Consider the following 21,553-nt stretch of genomic DNA (forward strand, 5'->3'; position numbering starts at 1 on the left):
TGTTACCTATTTCTTGCCTAAAATCTTTTAAGAAACATATTTTAGTGTAAAGTTTAGCTGTAATACAAGAAATATTGTGACAAGGCGGCTGCCGTTTTGGCTCTGGTTTCTTATGGTGACTGACAAAACTCAGATGAAACTGTCAATCTAGGCAGCGCTTATCAAATGTGGATCAAGATTATGTTACTATGTTTATTTCTCACTTAAAAATGTTTTCAGCAACACATTTCAGTGCACTGTTTAGTTGCAATATGAGAAAGTTATTAACCGGGCGCCATCACTTCACTATATCTTCACATAGCAAATACTTGTTTGCTGACATCTAGTGAGGCTGAATGTTTTATACTGCACCTTTAACTTTGTTGTGCATTTTGGTTCATGGTTATCTTAAATACAGGCATATAGCAAAACTTCTAACCTCAACAGTGATTTTCAAAAGTTGGACCGCATGACAAAGAGACAGCAGTGAGTCTGACCTTTCTGAAGACACTGTCAAATCCCGGCTCTGCATTCAGGAAGCTTTCTATGTCGCTGCCGGAGTTTCTGTGGGCTGTGGAGGGACAGCTGGCAGGACGGCTGGTTCGACTGAGCAAACTGGGAGACACTGAAGACTGTGAGGATCCTGAAAGACATGATGACACAAGGTGTTAACACTGAAACACAGCAGGTTAAAAACACAGAGAAGCAGAGCTATATTAAGTAGAAACTTACTTAACCTGAGCTATCAGAAGTATGAAGGTACCAGGAGAGAACTTGACAGTTTAATCAGGAAAACATTCAGGTACAAGATGATTAAAGTCAGATTCCATGTATTTTTTTTTTCAAGAAGAGCTGTTCTGTTGTTAAACTGAAAAACAAAGTGTTTCGAAAATAATATGTTTTCATTCCCTTCTCTAAAACATAGGCAGGTCTGTTAGAAATCATTGAAAAGACTTCTGGGAATCTGAGAAGGTGTGAAAAGCCTGGTGGATCAATGGCCGACTGTCCTGACTAAAGCCGCCTGTGCTGAAAACAACTGCTGTTTGTGTGCTGAAAAGGTCTGAGGGCAGAACTGAAGTTACAATCCCACTCGGTGAAAATGACAAGTGAAAATGGTATTGATGCGTTGAAAAACAGCTTTCACGGCAGCATCACATGTGTACCATTAGTCACCCCGGGGCAAACTGGACACTTATGTTAAGAGAGACTTACAAAGGCTTGCTGCAGTATTTTGTATTCGCTTTAAAGGTAGAAGTAATTTTCACTTCAGTTAACTGTTGTTTGATCTGTAGCAGAGATATCATGCAGCCAGTTTTAAGCCCAGTGTCTGCAACCATAAGCCACATTAATGTGCACTTGAGTAAGTCACCACTTCCCCACCTGAATCATAGCCAGCAATGAATCACGTTAAATATCCTCAAGACACAAAAACAACTTTAAACCATCGCTCTCGCTGCATACCCTTGGCCTAAGACCCCAGTTCACTGCTTCTCATCAAGTCCCAGTGTTCTTAAACCACAGCACGTATTAAACAACAACCCACCATGAGCCATTTATGGGTTCAAACACACTATTTCAAACGCTTTTTCAAGCCGCCTCGTTGAATAACAAGTAAAGTCTGCACACTGTACAACATTTCTTATGCAACAGCACTGTGGCACTGCAGTGTTTTGTACATGTAAGGACATGTACAGATAATAGCCCAGGACAAACTAAAAGAGGAAGACTGCACCCGACTACGGTACACATGTACAACAGTAGGCTTACTTTAGCCAGATGCCAAGAACAACTGCATGAGATCATTGGCTCAGTTTGTTATTTTGCATCATTTCTGATGTCTATTTCTGCCCAGAGAAGCGGAAGTTACTCTTTATCCCTCAGGAACATTTTCCCTGCGCTCATATGAGCAAGAGGAAGTTCCTTGTATGCATGTGTGTGTGTGTGTGTGTGTGTGTGTTCATCCCTGAATGACCTGGATTCTGTGTGAAAATGTTTTATAAAATTTATAGGGTTCTTACACATTTTCTAGTCCATACTTTTCCAGACTCTTCCAGAATTTATACACTTCTTGGTAGATTTTTCAGACCATACTGACATCTAGAAGATGATTATGTAAATCATTGCTTTTCAAATCGAACTGTGAACATGTTTGTTACACTGTATGCTGACTATTTTATAAAAAGTTTGGAACTAGCTTTCTGTTCTCAATCCTTAGCAAACCAGGCTTTATATTGATTGTCAAAGCAGCCCTTGGAAAACTTGCATTTATCCATTGTGGCCGATCAGTCCACACTCCTACGCAAGAAGGATGATGGATGGATGATGTTCCACTGTCACACATCTCTGCCCAAAGAGGAAATCAACTACCTGGTGATACCTATACTCTCATTATTTTCCCTTAATACATTGTACAAATAATTATATATTATTGCTATTATTATTATTGTTTCCTGCATATTTTTCCTCTCTTTAAATAAGAACTGAACTTGAAAAATGTCAAGTAATTTAATTTTCAAGTGGTTGTGCAGCCTTGTTTATTCACTGTGTCCATAGAAACAATGATGAACGCAGCCAAAAAGGTTTGGTTTCCTTATGCAGAAAAGATAGTTCATACACTTTTCTGATAACTACATGAATGCATTACTCATTAATGCTTAGACAAGTTTATATTTGGTTATTTGTTATGCTAAGTATATATGTCATTCAGAGGAATTGCATAAATACACTTAAAGTTTCTTCAAACTAATTTCATCATGGATGTCCAGATTTTGAACAGTCACAATTATATATATATATATATATAAGGCACTTGAGGTGGAGCTGTTTCACAGGATGAAATGTGCAGGCATAGAGGCAGCTCTGTATACGAGTGTGCATTCAGTCACACATTGGCCTTGCTTTCGGCAGCATCAAAGTCTCTCTGGCCCGCGCTCTCTCACACAGCGGTAAACATTTTGGCTGCCTGCTCCAAACGCCATGAAGTGAACCCTGAATGATACAAAGGTTAGAAGCAATGGGAGACACCAAATGCAGTTCATCTCTGATTATAGTGAGTGGGCACTCCAGGAATGAGGCTCAACATTCAACTGCAGTCAGCTGTTTGGAAGGAGGGGCTGCTGGATTGGACAAAGGGTTGCATTGGGAGTGATCAGTGACTTCAGTTTAGCAAGAATCTGTTACACTGCAATAGCAAACAAGTGAATGGGGGGCACAGCCACAGACTTCCTGCAGCTCATTGACTGCTTACCACTGACACACACACACATGCAAGCATGCAGTTGCATGGAAATGTAGGTGGGTTGATCAAGCCGGGTCTTTCTCAGATCTACTCATTTCAACAGGCTTGACTAAAAGACTGCTAAGCCCAAGAAATCAAGAAGGTCTTTGGGATCACAATATCGACTAGTAGAGTAGAACATCTCTCTCTCTCTCTCTCTCTCTCTCTCTCTCTCTCTCTCTCTCTCTCTCTCTCTCACACACACACACACACACTCTCTACTCATCAAGAACATCTAAATCAGCAGCTCTCAAGTATTAATCTGCTTCAGCCAAAGTTCAGTAAATTTCCACATATTTTTCAGATATTGAGCAGTTGGTTTCACTAATTACAGCAATCACATTCTTAACCTGAGAGGATGAACTAATCAGCATCTGATTGAAATGAAAACTTGCTTCTCAACAGTGTTCCACGGATCTGAAGCACTGGCACTATAAAGTATCAATAATTTCTAATTATACAGCTTGAAAGAGCCAAGAAACTAACTAATATTCAATACTGGATCTGGGTTTTGTAATCAGAGGTGTCAGCGGTTTAAATCTTACTTGGGAAATTAAAGTCTTCATGTTTTCATCCAGCACTGTGGAGAATGCAGCAGCAGAGGGAGGCCAAATTATGACAGGCACAGACAGCTCTTAGGAAAAAAAGTATGTCTGCAGTAGAATGGTCACAAGTTTGATTGCTGGAGTGACACTTCTACCAGTCAAATAATAATTGAATAAATCTCTGGATAGTAAAGATACATAAAGGGATTTATACAGGGGGTTGTCATATACACAATCACCACTAAACATCATCACAAGTGGACAAGATAACACTCCAAACATGAAAACTACACTGACCTTTGACCCTCAGTGCTGCCGCAGAGTTTAACCTTGACCAAGGTGGCTTTGGAAATTGATGCATAAACATTTTACTTCTTATTTCTAATGTCACGAGCCCATCATGAATGGAGAATCCCCACATGCAAATGCAATGTGTGCCAGTATGTGTGTGGGCGTTGGGGGAGTGGTAAGTGGTGGTGACAGAAGTGGATGCTGGGAGTTTTTTCTCGGACTCCACCCCCTCACACCTGTCCACCAAAACTAGCAGGGGACTGCGAGCTTTGACAGCTGCCTTCCTCCCTCTGTTTCAAACAGACACCACCACACACATGCACACAACACACACTCAGAGAACAGGTGTAAAGCCCTCTGATGAGTCAGTGGGTGGTTGAGGTTGTTGGTTGAATGTGAATCAGCTCACATTTAGAGAGACTCATGGCAACGACATAAAAAAGGCCTCGATTTGGTTGGTGCCAGTGAGCAAGCAACAGAAAATAGATGAAAAGCCATGCCACCAGATAGAGTTGTTGCAGGGGATATAACTTTGTACTGTCACGCAAAAACACAGGCACATTTCACTAAAATCAATCAAACATTACTTTAAATGCAAACAGTTCCTGTTCAGTTATTAGTGCAGTTGAAATACAGTCAAATGTATGGGGAATAATCAAAGAAGGAGGACACCAGGCTGGACTCAGGAGGAGACATGTGTGGTCTTCGATGAATGCGGCAGCAGAAAAGAAATTGCGATGCAGATATGATCCAAACAAATCATCCAGTCTGAAGCAGTGAATGTGGTAAGAAATTACAGACAAGATAAAGTATCCATCGGGCCTCCCTGTCTCAAAACACTCCTCTCTGTACACTTTCATACAGTTAGTCGAGATAAGTCGCCACTGAGGCTACCGTAAGTGTTTTCCCTAACTGCAGATTTTATCTGCACTCACAGATAAAACCTTATTTGTTTTTCCTTACACCCTTATATTTCCTTGTCTTGTGTTTTCTTTAAGGACGCGACTTGTTAAATTTGTGCAACTGGGCTGACTTTTTGCAGATAGAAGATTTTTGTGTGACAAGAGCCAGTCAGTCACTCTACAAAGCTGTGAAGCCTCTGAGGTCTGAACAACAGTGCGGTCAGCACTCAAAGTGCATCGCACCAAATTCTTTTTCCTTTTTGGTATAACTATCAAAGCAGAGCAGCTTGTTTGTTCATTGTTGTAACAAGTTAAAGGGATAGTGTGGATTACTTGAAGTGGGGTTGTGTGAGATACTTACACAGTATATAGTCAGTGTATTAGCTACAGTTGATGGTGGTTGGCATGCTGGACAAGCAGAATGGGGGATCTATGTTGGTACACAAACACAGGAAGCTAAGTGATGAACTGCTGTGGATGAGGTCAGCAGCAAAAGGTATTTAGCCTAATAACTCAATAACAGTTTCAAGGTATGCTATATTCAGTACAAGTAGGAGGATTTTCATTGTTTTACCTTGCCAGCAGACAGCCTTTTATAACGGGAAACCTCCAGTAAAAAAGCCTAATATCACTATGCTTTTAAAATAGAAGTCACACAATAATAAAAACAAACTAATAGATCGAGGTAGTGGTATACCAGCAAGTTCCATGTTCTGCAAGGTAAAATTACCGACTTCATCAATGAAGTCTGGTTGGTTTAGAAAGAAAGAATATTTGGCTTATATATTAGCATCTTCCCATCAGAAAAGTCTGTCTGATGGCAAATAAAGCGGTGAAAATGTTCTAAATAAAGCGTACACTTCAACTGATAGTTTTTTTCTTGGTGGACATTTTTTAAGTGGCTAAAATACCATTTGTTGCTGGCCCTGTCCACAGCAGTTCATCATGTAGCTTCCATGCTGGTACTCCTCTCTGCCTCTCCAAACTGTGGGCATGCTGTCAGACATCTACTGTAGTTAGTACCTAATACAACCCCACATCAAATAATACGAACTATCCCTTTTAAGTAAGGGATCAGATCATAATCAGCTATTCAAAACACTCAAAAACTTTAGAAAAACGTTAAAACAAAACATCTACAATATTTAATTGCATTATGACACGAAGCCTCCCATTTTTCACTGAAATTAAAATTTGTCTTCCTTTTGTAAGTTTTAGAGAGTACACTACTTAACTAAATTTTAATTTAAACCTTCACTTTGACTCATGTAAAAACCACGATTTACTCCTGTATCTTTGCTTTCTCTTTTTTACCTTAAACTCAAGGCACACCCAGCGTGGCTCCTTCTACATAAATAAGGGTTAGTGAATTGAGTTAAGCTCAGCAGGACGCAGCTCCCCCCATGATAAATATAATATCATGCAACATTACAAACAACACTTTAAAGCAGCTGCATGACTCCCCAACATAGGGTAGAAAACCACAGGCAGCCAGGCAAGCTACCAAACTGTGGCCTTTCAAAAATACATTAACCAGCTATATTATGGGATGCAGATCCAAGTACATCATGCACAACAGACAATACACAGCATGGTCTGGACACATGTGAAGAGGCTTGTTTTGTTGTGAGCTCGTCAGATATAGTGTACTGCATGTATTCAGGCAAGAGGGAACTGGCCAGATAATATGGCCAAACACTGGCTGATACTTCTAAGCCTCAAGCAGAGCAGAGTGTCACTGAGGTCTCAACCCTGACATTGACCTGGCTGGTTTTGTTAGTCAATTTTCCTCGGTCAACTAATTTACACTGACCTTTGACACTGACAAAAGAAGGTCAACCCCCCAAACCTCCTACCTCAGTAATCTGGTTTACTGATACTAACAAGTCTCATGTAGAGCTTAACTTTATTCTATTATATAACTTGGCATTATTTGAAGTCCTCTGAGTGTTGAGCCATGTCAGAAATCAGACCCCTTTTCACTGATAGATTATTCTTTTCTTGTTTTGTATTTTATTTTGTCAGTCAGTGTCCCTAACAGAATAAAACAAATAGCTTACAAAAATTCACAGAGATAACATTTGAATGAGGGATTATATATATATATATATATACATATATATATACACACACACACACACACACACACACACACACACACACACACACACACACACACACACATATATATATATATTTATATTAGCTGGTGCACAGTTATTAAAGAAATTTCTTAAGACAGCATGCACTGGTGGGAGAAGGTGAAAAGAAGCCATTTTCAGCTCTTGTTTTTTAAGCTGCATCACTATAGAGCAATGCAACAGAATGGCAGGCTGTAAACTTCACAAACAAATTGTCAAATGAATCTTTGTATTGAACAGTCAAACCTGATTTAACTGACAAAATTCTGTGTTGGGCACAGCCCTACTAAATGCTAATATCAGCACGCTAACATGCTCATAATGACACTGCTAACATGCTGATGCAAAGCAGATGTTATGTTTGTTATGTTTAGAGTTGTCACGATATCAGAATTCTAATAAGTTTTAAATTTAATAGTAAGTATTTTAGACACAATATCAATTTAAAGAACTATATTCAATACCTTTTTCACTACCACAGCAAAAGAAACAAAGACAGTGAATTGAGACACTTGAGACTGGACACCACATTTTTCTCTCTTGTGGAAATTTCTGGGGGCACAGCAGACTGATGTATAATTATGTTTCATACTTTAATTACAATCCAGGCATTTAATAAAATGGTGGAAAGTAAATTAAGCAAATCAGGGACTGATTAGGGCTTATTGTATTTTGTTATTGTATTGTATTCTGTTAGTATTTGTGAATGGTGAACCAGAGATTTACCCTCCAGTCAATCAGTGTCCTGCCATGGCTCCTGTTGCTAAGGTAACTAAATAAAAAGACAAAGATGCTGAAGGAGCTGGATGAGTTAGTGAGGGGTGAGTGAGACCAAAGAGGAAATGATGCAGACCTGTCCCTGCCACTACAAAGGAAATCGCACCCTCTCCCACCCTTTTGTTTTCTTTCCGTTTGACACTCCTGTCTTTTTGTCCTTATCATTCTCTTTCCATCTTTGTATTTCCTTTCTTTCCCTCTGTATTTCTTCATCTCGTCCAGTAAAACCTTGTTTTGTCTCTTTCTCTTTCTGACAGACTGATGTTTCGTCTCTTTTCAAGCACAGATAGAAGGCAGTTTGTTCTCAGCCTGATCCAGCTCATCGATCTGTTGGTCTTTTTTATTAAGACTCTCAGCAGAAACACTCATCTCATGGAGGTCAAAGAAACCTTTTTTCTTATCTTGCTATCTACTGTATACACATACAGGTCAACATCTAAAATTTTTCAGATAACAATTTTTTCTTAATCATTCCTCGCATACTGACTGAAAGACTACATAGCTGCACTGGCAACAGTCAACTGTTTGGTGCAATGACAAGTGAGCTAATGCTATTAGCCACACTAGCAGCGTGGCTGTTGGGATGGCATAGGGGTAACACACATTACACGTTAAACATCGGCATGCTGACAGTTTCACTATAAGCAGATTAGCACGCTTACATCAGCAACAGGCTCAAAGCCTTAAAGAGCTGCAAGCTTGGTTGTTGAGTCTTTGTTTTATTACACATTGAAAGACATTTACAAAAAGAAAATGGAGACCAAACAAACTAAAGGGACAGTTCATCCTCCAAATCAAAAATACACATTTTTCCTCTGGCCTGTAGTGATATCTATCCATTTAGATAGTTTCGGTGTGAGTTGTTGAGTTCTGAAAATGTCTCCTGTATAGATGTCTGCCTTCTCTCGACAACAATGAAATTAGATGGCATTCAGCTTGTGGTGCTACAAGCATATAAAAAGTACATTTGTAAACTTTTTTTCCTTCTGTGACACATCCACCAACTGAATCACCATGTGTGCATGAGAGGTTACAGCTTAGCTGCGGAGGACACCATCAGTTTTTACATTCTGCACTGTCACAAGCATGAGCCTCTAGTCCATGAGCAGATGCATCCTTGCACTTTGTGATACAGCTGGTGGGTTTAATTTGGTAGAGAGGAAATACATGAACCTGCTCACAAGGCCTTTGGATTATCTTGGGTAATGGGGTCATGTGTCCAGGTCACATGTATTTTTTTTTGGTAATTTTAGCACCAGGGTTGGCCAATTCCATTATCTAGACCTTTTCACAGCAGCCAGCTTGACATGAAATAGTAGGATAAACACAGGCATGACCAATGATATTAATTAAGGTTCTGTTCCATTCAGGTCAAACAGAGTCAGGGTGCTGCTGCTGCGCATTTTGGCTTACTGGAAAGGCTCTGTTAGACTCTAGGGAACAGGAACTTCATTAGTATCTTTGGTAACAACTGTGTTTACCCAACATATCAATATTGCTGCTGTGAAAAAGGTCAGGTCAGTAGAAGGCAGGCATCTCTACGGCTGATATCGCCAAAACTTGGCAACTCGTATCAAAACTATCTAGATGGAGAAGTAGCACTAAAGATAAGCGTTAACATATGTGTTTTTGATTTGAACTGTCCCTTTAAACTAAACTGGGGTAACAACAAGTTGTCTTGACATGTTTAATAGCTATGAATAATCTATTGTTAGCTTAAGTGTGACTATCTCTGCGACTGTGCTAAAAACACATCTCTAACCACTCTGTTAATTAGCTCTGTCACACGTACAGGGTCACTTCCTCCAACATTGCATGGTCAACTGCAATACAAAAAGGGTCAACCAGAAAACCACCAACTGTCACCACCCTCTGCAGCTGGCAGAAATATGGATGACATCATCTCATTCCTGTGAGATGCAAAGTGGCTCCTGCTCATCAAAACACTGCTCTGCAGCTCCACTAACAGCCATACACTCCACACAACTTTCAACTCATTAATGCATACACTCCAATTTTAGCCAGCTGTCTTCTTAATGTAAGGCCTTGCTAATACAGCGTCTCATGCAAAATTCTTCCCTAGTCATGTAGATGTTCTACCATATTTTATTTAAAGAGGCATTCTTATAAACTATAGCTAGTAGTCTCTAAGCATCACCAACGAGTGCAAACACGACTATATGCCTGAGTGCTGTCATAGTAATCAAACCTGAGTGAATTTTCAGTCCTGCCACGCATCAGGTGACAAATTTATCAGCACATTTACCACCAACAACCCCCAACCACATGCAAGTTCATAAAAAGGCCTAAAAGTGTTAGCTGTTAACATTAATTACCACTCAAATCATGTTTACAGTATGTGTCTGTGTTTGAGAGCATGATGCACTGTTTAAGAAAACGTCCTTTCGCACAAAACCCCAAATTTACTGCACGGTGAAGTACTGAATATCTGACATTCTCTGGCATGATACCGGCCCAAATAATCAAAGATATGAAAAATCAACAACACTAACAGTGACTATCAGAGACTTCAATCCAAAAATACCAGTATCTGGGTGCAAAATCTCATATTGGTCCAAGTCCTGGTGTTTCAGACCAACTAAATGATGCCTGATGGTCTCAATTTCCTCTTTTGAGTGGAAAAACTGGCATTCAGAGGCTGCTAAGCTGTTTTTACAGTATTGATTCCAACATGAAAAAGCAGTTGTCCAAATACTGAGGCTCAAATGATGCAAGTGCCTTTGCTTTGTGTCAGTGACATGGCAACCAGACTGTTTAAAAAGTCACCAGACGAAACATCAATTTACTATCACTTCATAGGGCAAAGGACAGCATACGCTTTAACGAATAAATGACTGACTTCTACACATGATGGGAAACCCACCTTCCTATAAGTGTGGCTTATACAAATATACATTAATACTCCAAAATTAAACAATGAACCACACAAACATGCACAAAAAGCCATTTCTGACCAGTCAATGATCAGTGGTATTAAACAATGACTCTTACCTGAGTGTTGAGTGTTGCAAGGCTGATGGAACGACGCCTCTCTGTCTCGGTGGATCTACAGAGGAACAGGAAGACACTGAATCAGCCTCAGCAACATGTGATCGTCACCCACAAAGAAATAATGATGCAGACCAGCGTGGCAGTAAGGAAGTGTTGCTCGGTACACAGGATGGGAGGCAGCGATAAGACACTCTTTATGACGGCAGACTTGAGAGCGTTCATTGGATTTTAGTAGCTACGCTCCAGCTCCATCTCCTAGAGGAACTGTTTGGAAAGATCTAACTTTTGTCTGTTTTCAGTCTTCAGAACTCACAGTCACACTGACACCAACTCAAACACACTCACACACATATACACACACACACACCCGCACACTGCCTGTCAGAGATCTGTGGTTGGCTGTAAACACACAATGCTGGGGCTCTGCTTCCTCTGTGGTCTGAATGTCTATACAACAGCTGTGTGTGTGAGTCTGTGCCAGCATGTGTATGAGTGAGCTGGTTTTAGCTACAAAAGCCACAGGCACCCCACTCTTCGCAGGCAACACAAAAGCTTCAACAGTTTGGCCGAAGTTCTGCCGATTTGACTGATGGCTCTGAATGTGAAGCTAACAGAGACTCAGAGAAGCTCATTGTGTTTTGATGAACTCTGTCAACGACATGCAGATAAAGATGATGAGCTTTGATTTTGAATGAGTCCCTCACACAAACAGATTAATAAAAAACAGATTAACCACCATTGCAAAAGCAGCTGTTGGTTAAAAACATGAACTTTTATTGGGGGTCAGGCTACTGTAATTGGGTAAATGGTACCTCCTTTAAGGTGTTTAAGGTCTGCCCTCAATAGTTTGTTCCTCTCTTTCTTCCTACTGTGGCTTGTTTCTTCCCCTCCTTAATATTCCCCATTGAACTCTTAACCCAGTAAACCCAGGTTAAGCCTGGCTCAGATCAACAGGCTTTAGCATGGCTCTTTAAACTTGGCTGTGTAAGACTTGCACAAAGGAACCTCCAGACATAGTAGTAGTATCAACTGGGTCTTAATCCAAAGGCCACAACAAAACAAAGAAGATGCTTCACCATGGGCCAACAAGTCAAGTCCACACACCAATACTGTATAGTCCCTTTTCCATGAATGTGTGTTGGCTTGGCTTAACTCTGTCTGATGTGGCACATCAGCCTGCACAGCAGGGATTTGCCATTACAAGAGGGCTACCTGCTTGAAGGTGTATCTTTTAAATAATGCATGCTTCTCTTCAGTCAAGCTGCTGTAAAACAGTAGAAAAGCATTTCATTACCTATAAATTCTTCAGAATAAAGTCCCTTGTCATTTTGTTATTTAAAAGCTTTTATTATGAAGCGGCAACATCACGAAATGTTGGATTTTCATCAGCAGTCACTTAACACAAGTCCTATACAGCTGAAAGCAAACATGAAACAGAAAAATAAAGCAGGTACCTGAAAGTACAAACAGCGACACACGTAAGAAGCTAAATTTCAAACCACCAAGGCTCAGTTAGAAGCTACAAAAGTACTGAGAGCTGAACACAAAGACACTTTTAAAAATTTCTTCCTCTCTGGTCTCAAAACGCACGCTTGTTTGAAGGGGAGAAGAGGGGTGGTCATGGGTTGGCTGCAGTCCACAAGACACAAATGCAACCCACTTGGAGGTGGGTGGGACTTGCTTTGGCCCCACACCGGAGATGGCCCATCACAGGCATGACTTGGCACAGCTCAGTGCATTGTAACTGGTAATTAAAACGCAAATCAACACAGCATGGCATGACTCAAATGGAAAAGCCCTTCATGTTCTCTCCCGCTACAATATACAGTATATAGGGGTATGGATCCTGTAGCTTTAATAGCATCACTAGGAATATATAGTCCTCCAGTTCATTACAAGAGTTAACAATGTTTCTGTGATGCTGAGATGTACTTGAATGAAAACAACAACTCCTGGTGTGAAGTGAAGAGTTTGATTTTTAGTCTTCTCACTGAATCACAGAGCAGGGAGCAAAACGGCTGATGTATGACAGCACTGGAGTGAGAAAACATGGCTCCTACTTATTAATTTCTGTGTACTCCCTTTCTTGTTGAGCGTTTGATGAAAAAGATCAATACCACTTTCATGTGTCCATTAAATATGAAGCTTTAGGCAGCAGCTGGTTAGCTTAGCTTAGCATAAAGACTGCAAAACACTGAAAAAAGAACTGATCTGTCTCTGTCCACTTATCAGCACTTCTACAGCTCAGTAATTAATAATTAATTTCTTAATCAATGCTTAAAATCCAAAGTATAAAAGTGACAATTTGTAGTTTTATGGGAGGCTTTGTGGTGGGCGCCAGGAGTGCAAAGTCATAACCTGTGACTCTGATTGACTAGTTGTTGATTTGGGTTGGTTAGATTTAGGCATAAGGAGGGTAGGGTTCGGGTAAGAGGAGCAAGGCTGGCCATATCAGAGGCAGAATAGGGTGGGCCATGTCTTTGCTGTCCTGGGACAAAAAAAAATATTGTGTAGTGAACTACAGTGACTTCCTGTGGTCCAGTTGTCACCATGAGGTTGCCTGGCAACCAGCAGAGGCTCCAGTGGTTATTTTTTCCATTAACCAATAATGGCATGGTTTAAAAAAGGGAAAATGAGAAAAAATGCCCTTCACCCTTCTCCAGAGCTCAGGGTCTTGAAATTGGTTGTATTTTCTGGGCAGAAAATCCAAAGGTATCCTCACATTTGAGGGGTTTGAACAAGCAAATGTTTCTGCATGATAAATAATTAAAGGTTTCAATGATTTTTTAGGAAATCAGAAGATTCAATTTAAGCTCCACATTTTTCAGCAACGGCTTTTCAAAGTCGTTATATTCTAAATCTTCCAACAGTTTTCACTGCAGATGGCAGAGTAGTAAAAATTGCCCACCTACACTCTATAAGGACGATGTAAGAAAAACAAACTTCTACAAGTAAAAAGGGGGAAGAAATTTAAAGTAAACTGGAGTACAAACACTGTGGTTACTGAGAAAGTGGAGAACAGAGACAGAAACAACAATGAGACAAGTCATAAGGTTAAAAACAAATCAAAGATATAAGACAGAGGAGGATGAGTGAGCCCCAACCCACCAGCAAGGTCAACGCTCCCAGAATGCTTTGGGGGTGAAGGGGCTGAGCTCAGTTTCTAAACAACCAAGCCAGAGCAAAGTACTGACAAGGCTGCAGAGACCCAGAGAAACACTGAGCTCTGTTGTCCAGGCCTGGGAGTGGTGTGTGTGTGTGTGTGTGTGTGTGTGTGTGTGTGTGTGTCTCAAAGCACCCTCTGTGACCACACACTTTTGCATTCCTACAAACGCAGTGACAGGCGCTTACATACCAACTGGCACCGTGTACATGCATCACCATCAGCCAACAGTGTTTCATGTATGCACACACATCACAAACTCCTCCACTTCTTCTTTTTGCACTCGTCAAGTCTCGTGTGCGCACAGAAAAATCCCCCCCCACACACACACACACAGATGCATGCACAGAGAGCGCACACAGGCTTTTGCTTTTCTCACAGCTGTGTTCAGATATCAAACAGAGCCCGCTGAGAGAGAACAAACACGCTGACGAGGAAAGATTAGCTGGTCACAGAGGGCGCCAGTACACACAGACACACACACACATACACAGACAGACAAACACACACACATAAATGCATGCGCAGGTTCTGCTCAGAAGTTAAATGATTGCCAGTGCTGCAACAAATTACAAAAGGCTACACGGCTTGACCTTACAACTGAGAAGTGACAGCAGAACTTCAAACAGAAACAAAGGATCCTAAATGAAATACAGATTAAGGCCAAAGCAAAGGAAACAGCAGCTTTAAGTGTTTTTAATAGACTGTTTACACACCCTGAGCCACCAGGACTGCTTCAGTGTGTTTTGGCACTGATTATACAATGAACTGAACTCTTAGGAATGATGGAATATGAAGTGGATACATCTCTTAGTGAGTGGACATGCAAGTTCTACACGATCAGCCACAACATTAAAACCTCCTGCTTATTATTCTAATATCATTTAGGTCCCCCTCGCTCTGAACCATTGAGGCATGGACTTCACAAGACCTCTGAATAAGTCCTGTGGCATCTGGCACCAAGACGTTAGCAGCAGATCCTTTAAGGCCTGTAAGTTGCGAGGTGGGGCCTCCGTGGACCGGACTTGTTGTTCCAGCACATCCCACAGATGCTTCATGAGATTGGGATCTGGGAAATTTGGAGGCCAAGTCAAGACTTTGTCAGCACCAGGCCAACCAATTGTTCCACGGTCCAGCTCTGATGATCACATTACCCACTGTAGGTGCTTCTGGCAACAGATTCTGACCCACTTTTCTAGCCATCACAATTTGGTCCTTGTCAAAATGGCTCAGATCGTTACACTTGTCCATTTTTCCTGCTTCCAACACATCAACTTCAAGGACTACCTTGCTGTCTAATTCACTGTACCTGTCAGTGGTTTAAATGTGCCGCTGATCAGTGTATCTATGCATGTGTTTCTTTTATTTTGGTAGTGGGTTACAGTCCATATTATTTGGTGAAATTGTGACCATATGACTGTAAAATAAAACGATACAGCTCAGTCTGGACAAAACAACTTCTCCAGTTTCAATCACAACATCAATCTCCTCTTTCAACTCATAACTACTCTTTTGGTTCAGAGATGCCAGTTGCATAGCAACCCTAAAGCTGCCACAAAAGTCAGTAATTTGCTTAAGGACATTTGAGCATGTGTCTCTAAATGACAACCTGTCACCACCTCAGAGACAGAAAAGACAGAAAAAGATTATTTATACTGATGTTCTAGTCATTTTTGTGACTCTGTCATCCAGCAAAATGTGCACTGAGATCAACAGAAACCTAACCTTCAACCTTTTGGTTGTCATCAGAAATAAATAAGGAGGTAAAAGGTCAGTTCTGGCAAAACTACTTTTTCCTGTATAAAGCACTATTTGTGGAGGGAAAAAGTAGGGTTAGACATGAGATCAGCAGAGGTGAGGAGGTAAGTATATTTTGTCCAATACAATCCAAAAGGCACAAGATGACAGCCAGTTAGCAGGCCTGCAAACCAGTCATTCAGCCAATGAGTGAGGAACTGATCCCCCCTCTGAAAGCTGGCAGCCTGGAGTCTGAACAGCCCAGTGCATATTTGTAGTGTCGGGGGAATCTAAACTGTACCCAGTAAAAACACATCTGGTTTAAAAATAAAAAGGCAGGCTGGTGTGTGTGTGCCGGGGAAGGCAGGGCTTGGACCACTGCCTTGTTTCTAAACAGCCGGGCAGCCAGAGAGGTTCCACAGCATTGAAAGATGCCATGGCTGACTGAATGACTATTTCCAGCCAGGTATGTACACACGGTTTGATCCCTGAGGGCAGCCGGCGGCAGACCTGAGGGCAAGGCTATTCTTTCTGTGTTGCACCTTGGAGGTGCACTGAATTCAACTTACCAAACACTTGAACAGGATAAAAGCATAGCAAAGTCTGACAATGACCCAACTGCTGCACAGGGTTTGTTTTGGATTTAGTTTTATTTTTTAAGAACAATTATGAAGGTGTCCTGCTTTGTTGAAATAATTCTGTCTTACCTTCACACACAGGCCACAGTCAGAATACTGAGCAATGCACACATGGAGCAGACAGGGACAGTGTTTTTGCTAAAGAACATTTCAGAGTGGTGGATTCTGGTCTTTTTAATAACTGAAACATAACCTGATTGTTGTTGGAATGATTTTTTTGAAGGGCCATCCACACGCCATGTGAACTCAGTTTAGAGAAGAAAGTCCTCCACACACAAAAGGCAGAGAAAAGGTCACTGAACACTTTTATACACGCCAAATTTAAGGCAGGACAATAGAAGACTGAATTGAACTGAAGTCCTGAATGAGTATCAGTAATTTTCTTCATAGCTTTGGTACTTTGGATAGTAGCAAATGTTAGTATTATACTGTTTTTAAACATGGATATTGAAAAAATGTCAGTACTTCGATACTTTTGACACTGTGCTCAGAGGTCTGAGTACAGTTCATTTCGAGTCCAGTTTCAAGTTGTGTTGTGCATTGTGAACAAAAAGCGCTTAAGATTCACGTTGCCCTTTGACAATGTATTTCAGCCTTCTAGGCTTGGTATAGACAGATCAAATGCTATTGCACTGGAATGGTCAAATAAAAAAAAAAGATGGAACCATGGCCATCAAGACTAGTGGATGAGGAGTTGTTTAGTCCATGGAAGAAAGTAACACAAAAATGCTAAGATTTTCCACCACTTTTCAGTTTATATGGAAGATAGGGGCTTCATTAGGACTGCACTGCAGTGCTGTGCCAAAGAAAAGGAAAACTATGTCAAAAGTAAACATGAGAAAAAGCAGAGAATGAAAGACATATGCCACTTTTACGACAAACTGGACAGTATTCTGTATGGATGCGCCTGTGCTCCAGAGGAACTACTATATATGGTGTGAACAGAAAGAGGACTGAGAGCTGAAGTGGACCAGAAAGACAGTTCTCTTTCAAATGAACTGACAATGTGAACACAAGGAGAACCTTTTCCATTGGTCCACTTTAAGACGACTGAGTTTTTTTGCTTGAAAAGGGCAGCACATGAAAACACTCTTAGAGTACAATAGAATGATCTTCAGATAGTAAATCACTAACATCAGAGTAGATCACTATTATAAGGAAAATGGTCAAGACTCTTCAAGAGGGGATCAAGAGATTGTAGCCCTTTTACTACAGTAGAAACAACTATTTGTGACCATAACGTTAACAAACATGTTAGAAAAGTGCTAAAGGAGGAAATAAGTGGCCAACAAAGGAAAAGAAGATTTGGAAATGAATTATTTCCCGGCCTGCTGCTTGCTCTTGTATATATTGTAGTGCTATTTTAGTCAGTATAGAGGCTTATTCACAGTTACTGTACTTGGTAAGTGCAGTGATGATGTGTTCTGTGACTCCAGGCCAGGAGAGATGCTGGGATGTGAAACGCTGGTTGGAATGAAGTCATTTGGCTTAATGCCTGTTTCCATCTGAGGCCAGAGGAAACCGTTAGGCCGGCGCTGCCTTTTTCCCACACCATCATATCTCTCTCACTTTCTTTCCTCTCCCTCTCTCTCTTTCGCACACACACACACACACACACACACACACACACACACACACACACACACACACACACACACACACACACACAAAATCATGTTTGCTATTTCACCCCTTAGATGAAAAGAGGAGCTGACATCAAGAACAACTTTAGAAAGTGACAATAGGCCGAAGAGAGGTGTTACATACACCAGAGCAATCTACTTTATAGATACAGTATTTTCCTCTCAGTACCTCCCACTGTGATCTGCTCTGCTTCTGGATGTCACAACCAGCACACAGCAGGACGCTTAACATGACGTACTGGAGGACCTGTCAAACGTCTTCTGTGGCGTGATTCAGAGTTTATGGACGATGAATCACAAGCTTAAGATTGAAATAAATCAGTCCAGTCTTATTTAGTTGACATTATAAGCTAATAGTTTAGTCTAGATCCTACAAGTTCTATTCCCTTTATAGTTAGTCACATCAAGTCACTTTTATTTATACAGCCCAATATCATAAATCACAAATCTGCCTCAAGGGGTTTTATAATCTTTACAGCATATGACATCCTCTATCCTCAGGCCTCAGATTCAGATAAGGAAAACCTTCCCAAAAAACCCTTTAAATGGGGAAACAGAAGAGGGATGCCTCATTTGGGGCGGACAGACAAATGTTGTGTGTACAGAATAATAAGAATCAAGCAATTTCCAGCTACCATGAAATGATTATGATCCAATCACATTCCCCCCTGTTTAGTCCCAGTGACAGTTTAACTTGACTTCCCTGATTGCTACAAAGAAAACAAGACTAATGCTGCCTCTAAAACGCTATTTAGTTTGCTAAAACACATTGTGGAACTTTTTCAGTCCAAAACGTTAAGGTTGAAACCAATAGCACAGGGGATGCATACGTTTTTACAGGGAAATATAATAGTATGCAAGCACTGGGCACACTAAATATGACTACATACTTAATGCAGCAACAAGAACAACATAACAGATAATAGCCAACATTGACAAAAGCCGCTCTGGTGTAACATCAATAACGTCTTCAATTATAATGTAAGTAAGATTAAATTTTGCTAGACATAATATATATTTTTAAATTAGTTTGTCAATGGCACTGATTACCATGGTTGCATGTCTCCAACTGGCAAGGAGGCTCTGATGAAGAGACCGTGATGTGTACTGAGAAGAGCGTCCAAAAACATACATACTACTGTTTATTTACACAAACATATTTTGAAGAATAGTATGTGTTTTGGGTATGTAGTGCATAGTATGTGATTCTGGATACAACCAAGAGTCTACTGCCACCCTGTGAGGATGCACTTAGGCACAGTGAAGCTTGGAGCTAAATGCTAGTGTCAGCATGCCAACATATGCACACAGACAACGTTAAAGCACAGCTAAGGCTGATGTTAATGTCTTTACATGTCATTTGAAAGTATTTGGTCATCACCCAAAGTATTGGGCAGAGTAAGTTTTTAACCTGATGATAGCACCAAGAAGTCAGTAGATCACAGGGCGCATGGATGTCTTAACCAAACTTTATGGTAATCCATTAAATTGTTGTTGAGATATTTTAGTCGGGGCCCAAGTAGTAGACCAACCAAACAACCGCAGCATTAGCATGGCTAAAAACATGGAGGCTAGTCATTTGATAAACAGGAGGGACAGAGTGGTGAAACAACAACTAAGTAAATATCTAGGTAAAAGTACAAAGTATTCTTCTCAAAAACTACTCAGAGTATTTTACTTTTTAACCACTAATGTTCAATGTATTAACTGAAAGGGATTCCTCCAGATCTTCAGTCTAAATAACTCACAGTCGCCTCTCCAAACCCGTGTCTGCTACAGTGTTGTTTTTGTTTTGTTTTGTCTGTATGTCATGGTTTTCATTGGCCCATTACCCATACTGGCTACAACAGCCATTCCCAAACTTAAGAATAACACAGCTCAGCTTGACATCTGAAAACCTTCTGTGGCCCCTCCATGTCTTTAATCACAACTCTGATCAACACACAGGACTAATCTTACCAAGACAGATATGTGAATATGTTAATGTGACAGGAAACCAAATACAGTGTTAACACCTGTTCAACTAGGTCAGATAAATGAAATGAAATCAACTAGGTCTCATGAAATTCCAGTGCCTTGTTTACTTTATTCTGACCAATTCTACAAAAAATTAACCCTACATATTTTATGGTATTTTCAAAACTGATCTATAAGATTGAAACCTAAAAATGTTTTATTTATTTGAATTTCATGACCTCTCAAGACCCACCTGCAGGGAATCACTGGACTACAAAAATGCAGATTAGAGGTTTAGATATTCATTCAAATTGTGGACCTACTCAGTTGTGAATTATGATTTTAAAAGTAATGCAGTACAATTAACAGTGTAGTGCAAATAGTAAAATGACAAACTTGTAAAACTTTAAGAACCGCCCCAAAAAAATGACCTAATCACAGTTACATAAGTAGTTGTAAATTGTTACCTCCACCCCTGGCAAAAACACAAAGAAAACAATCTGAAAAAAGAGTACTAAAAAACTAAAATCAGTATTAGAATCAGAGATGTAACACTCCTACCTAAATGTACAGGTTGTACTTTTATAGATATTTTGCAGGATGTATCTGTTAATCAGAAACATCCAATTCACTCATGAGCTCAACTACCTGCACGAGTGTAAACCCTGGTTGGAGCGATTTCATCACTGTGTATTGGAAAGGAACTTTGTATAATTAACACCACAATACTTTCAGCAACGATCAACACGAGTAACTGCCGTCCTACAGCCAAAAGAAAAATCCAAGTGGATTTCCATGGTGGAAAAATGGCTTAAAGGGTTCTACATATGTAGTGCCATTTGGGCTTTAAATAGCACTTTTGGGTGCTATAACGATCTCATTTAGAAAGATCCCACAGAACCCCCAGTTCATATCGTTTGACACAGAATCATTATGGTACAGTAACAAGACCTCTGAGGCAGAGAGAAATGTCCCAACTTTGCAGTGTGACAAGACATTTTGAGAACATCAGTGGACTTTATATTCTGTTTTAGCTTTATAGTTGTTAAAACAAGCGCCCACTGGCCCGACCAAATAATCCTGGAAAGACCTTAAACTGTCTGAGCCTCATTAAGTTTCATACACAGTTATTCCACAGAGATGGATAGAGCGCAGGCATCTGTCTCTGTGTCACACACAGCATACCCATGCAGCGTACATCCACAAACCACACTCCACCCCAAAATAATCAGCACTCTGTGTCTGGAGGGCCACTATCAACAACCATGCAATCATCTCCCAGGGTGCAACACAGCAAAAACCCATCACAACATCTCTGGCAGGCAGCTACAGGTTTGCCCAAACATGTTGAAACACTTTGTGACAGTTATGATTATGTTTTACTTAACAAATAACTTTTTTCTGGGAAGCTTTTTAAGAATAAGAGTGATCAGGCCTTTCTAAGCAGCTTAAGCTGCTAAAATCACTTCCCGGCACTCTCTTTAATGGACTT

The 21,553-nt window shown here is 40.5% G+C and overlaps 1 protein-coding gene across 1 annotated transcript in view; it reads right to left on the reverse strand.

Moving 5' to 3' along the window:
• The window catches only part of akap13a (A-kinase anchoring protein 13a), a 152,210-nt gene that overhangs the window by 61,207 nt on the left and 69,450 nt on the right, over positions 1–21,553 (reverse strand). The window contains exons 10-11 of the mRNA XM_084721804.1: positions 10,925–10,979; positions 477–622 (exon numbers count right to left, since the gene is read on the reverse strand). Of these exons, the coding sequence (XP_084577930.1) occupies positions 477–622; positions 10,925–10,979 (201 nt within the window). The remainder of the gene's footprint in view (positions 1–476; positions 623–10,924; positions 10,980–21,553) is intronic.

Source organism: Lutjanus erythropterus, chromosome 1 (genome assembly GCF_056507025.1).
Source record: "Lutjanus erythropterus isolate fLutEry1 chromosome 1, fLutEry1.hap2, whole genome shotgun sequence".
Classification (NCBI taxonomy): Eukaryota; Metazoa; Chordata; class Actinopteri; order Lutjaniformes; family Lutjanidae; genus Lutjanus; species Lutjanus erythropterus.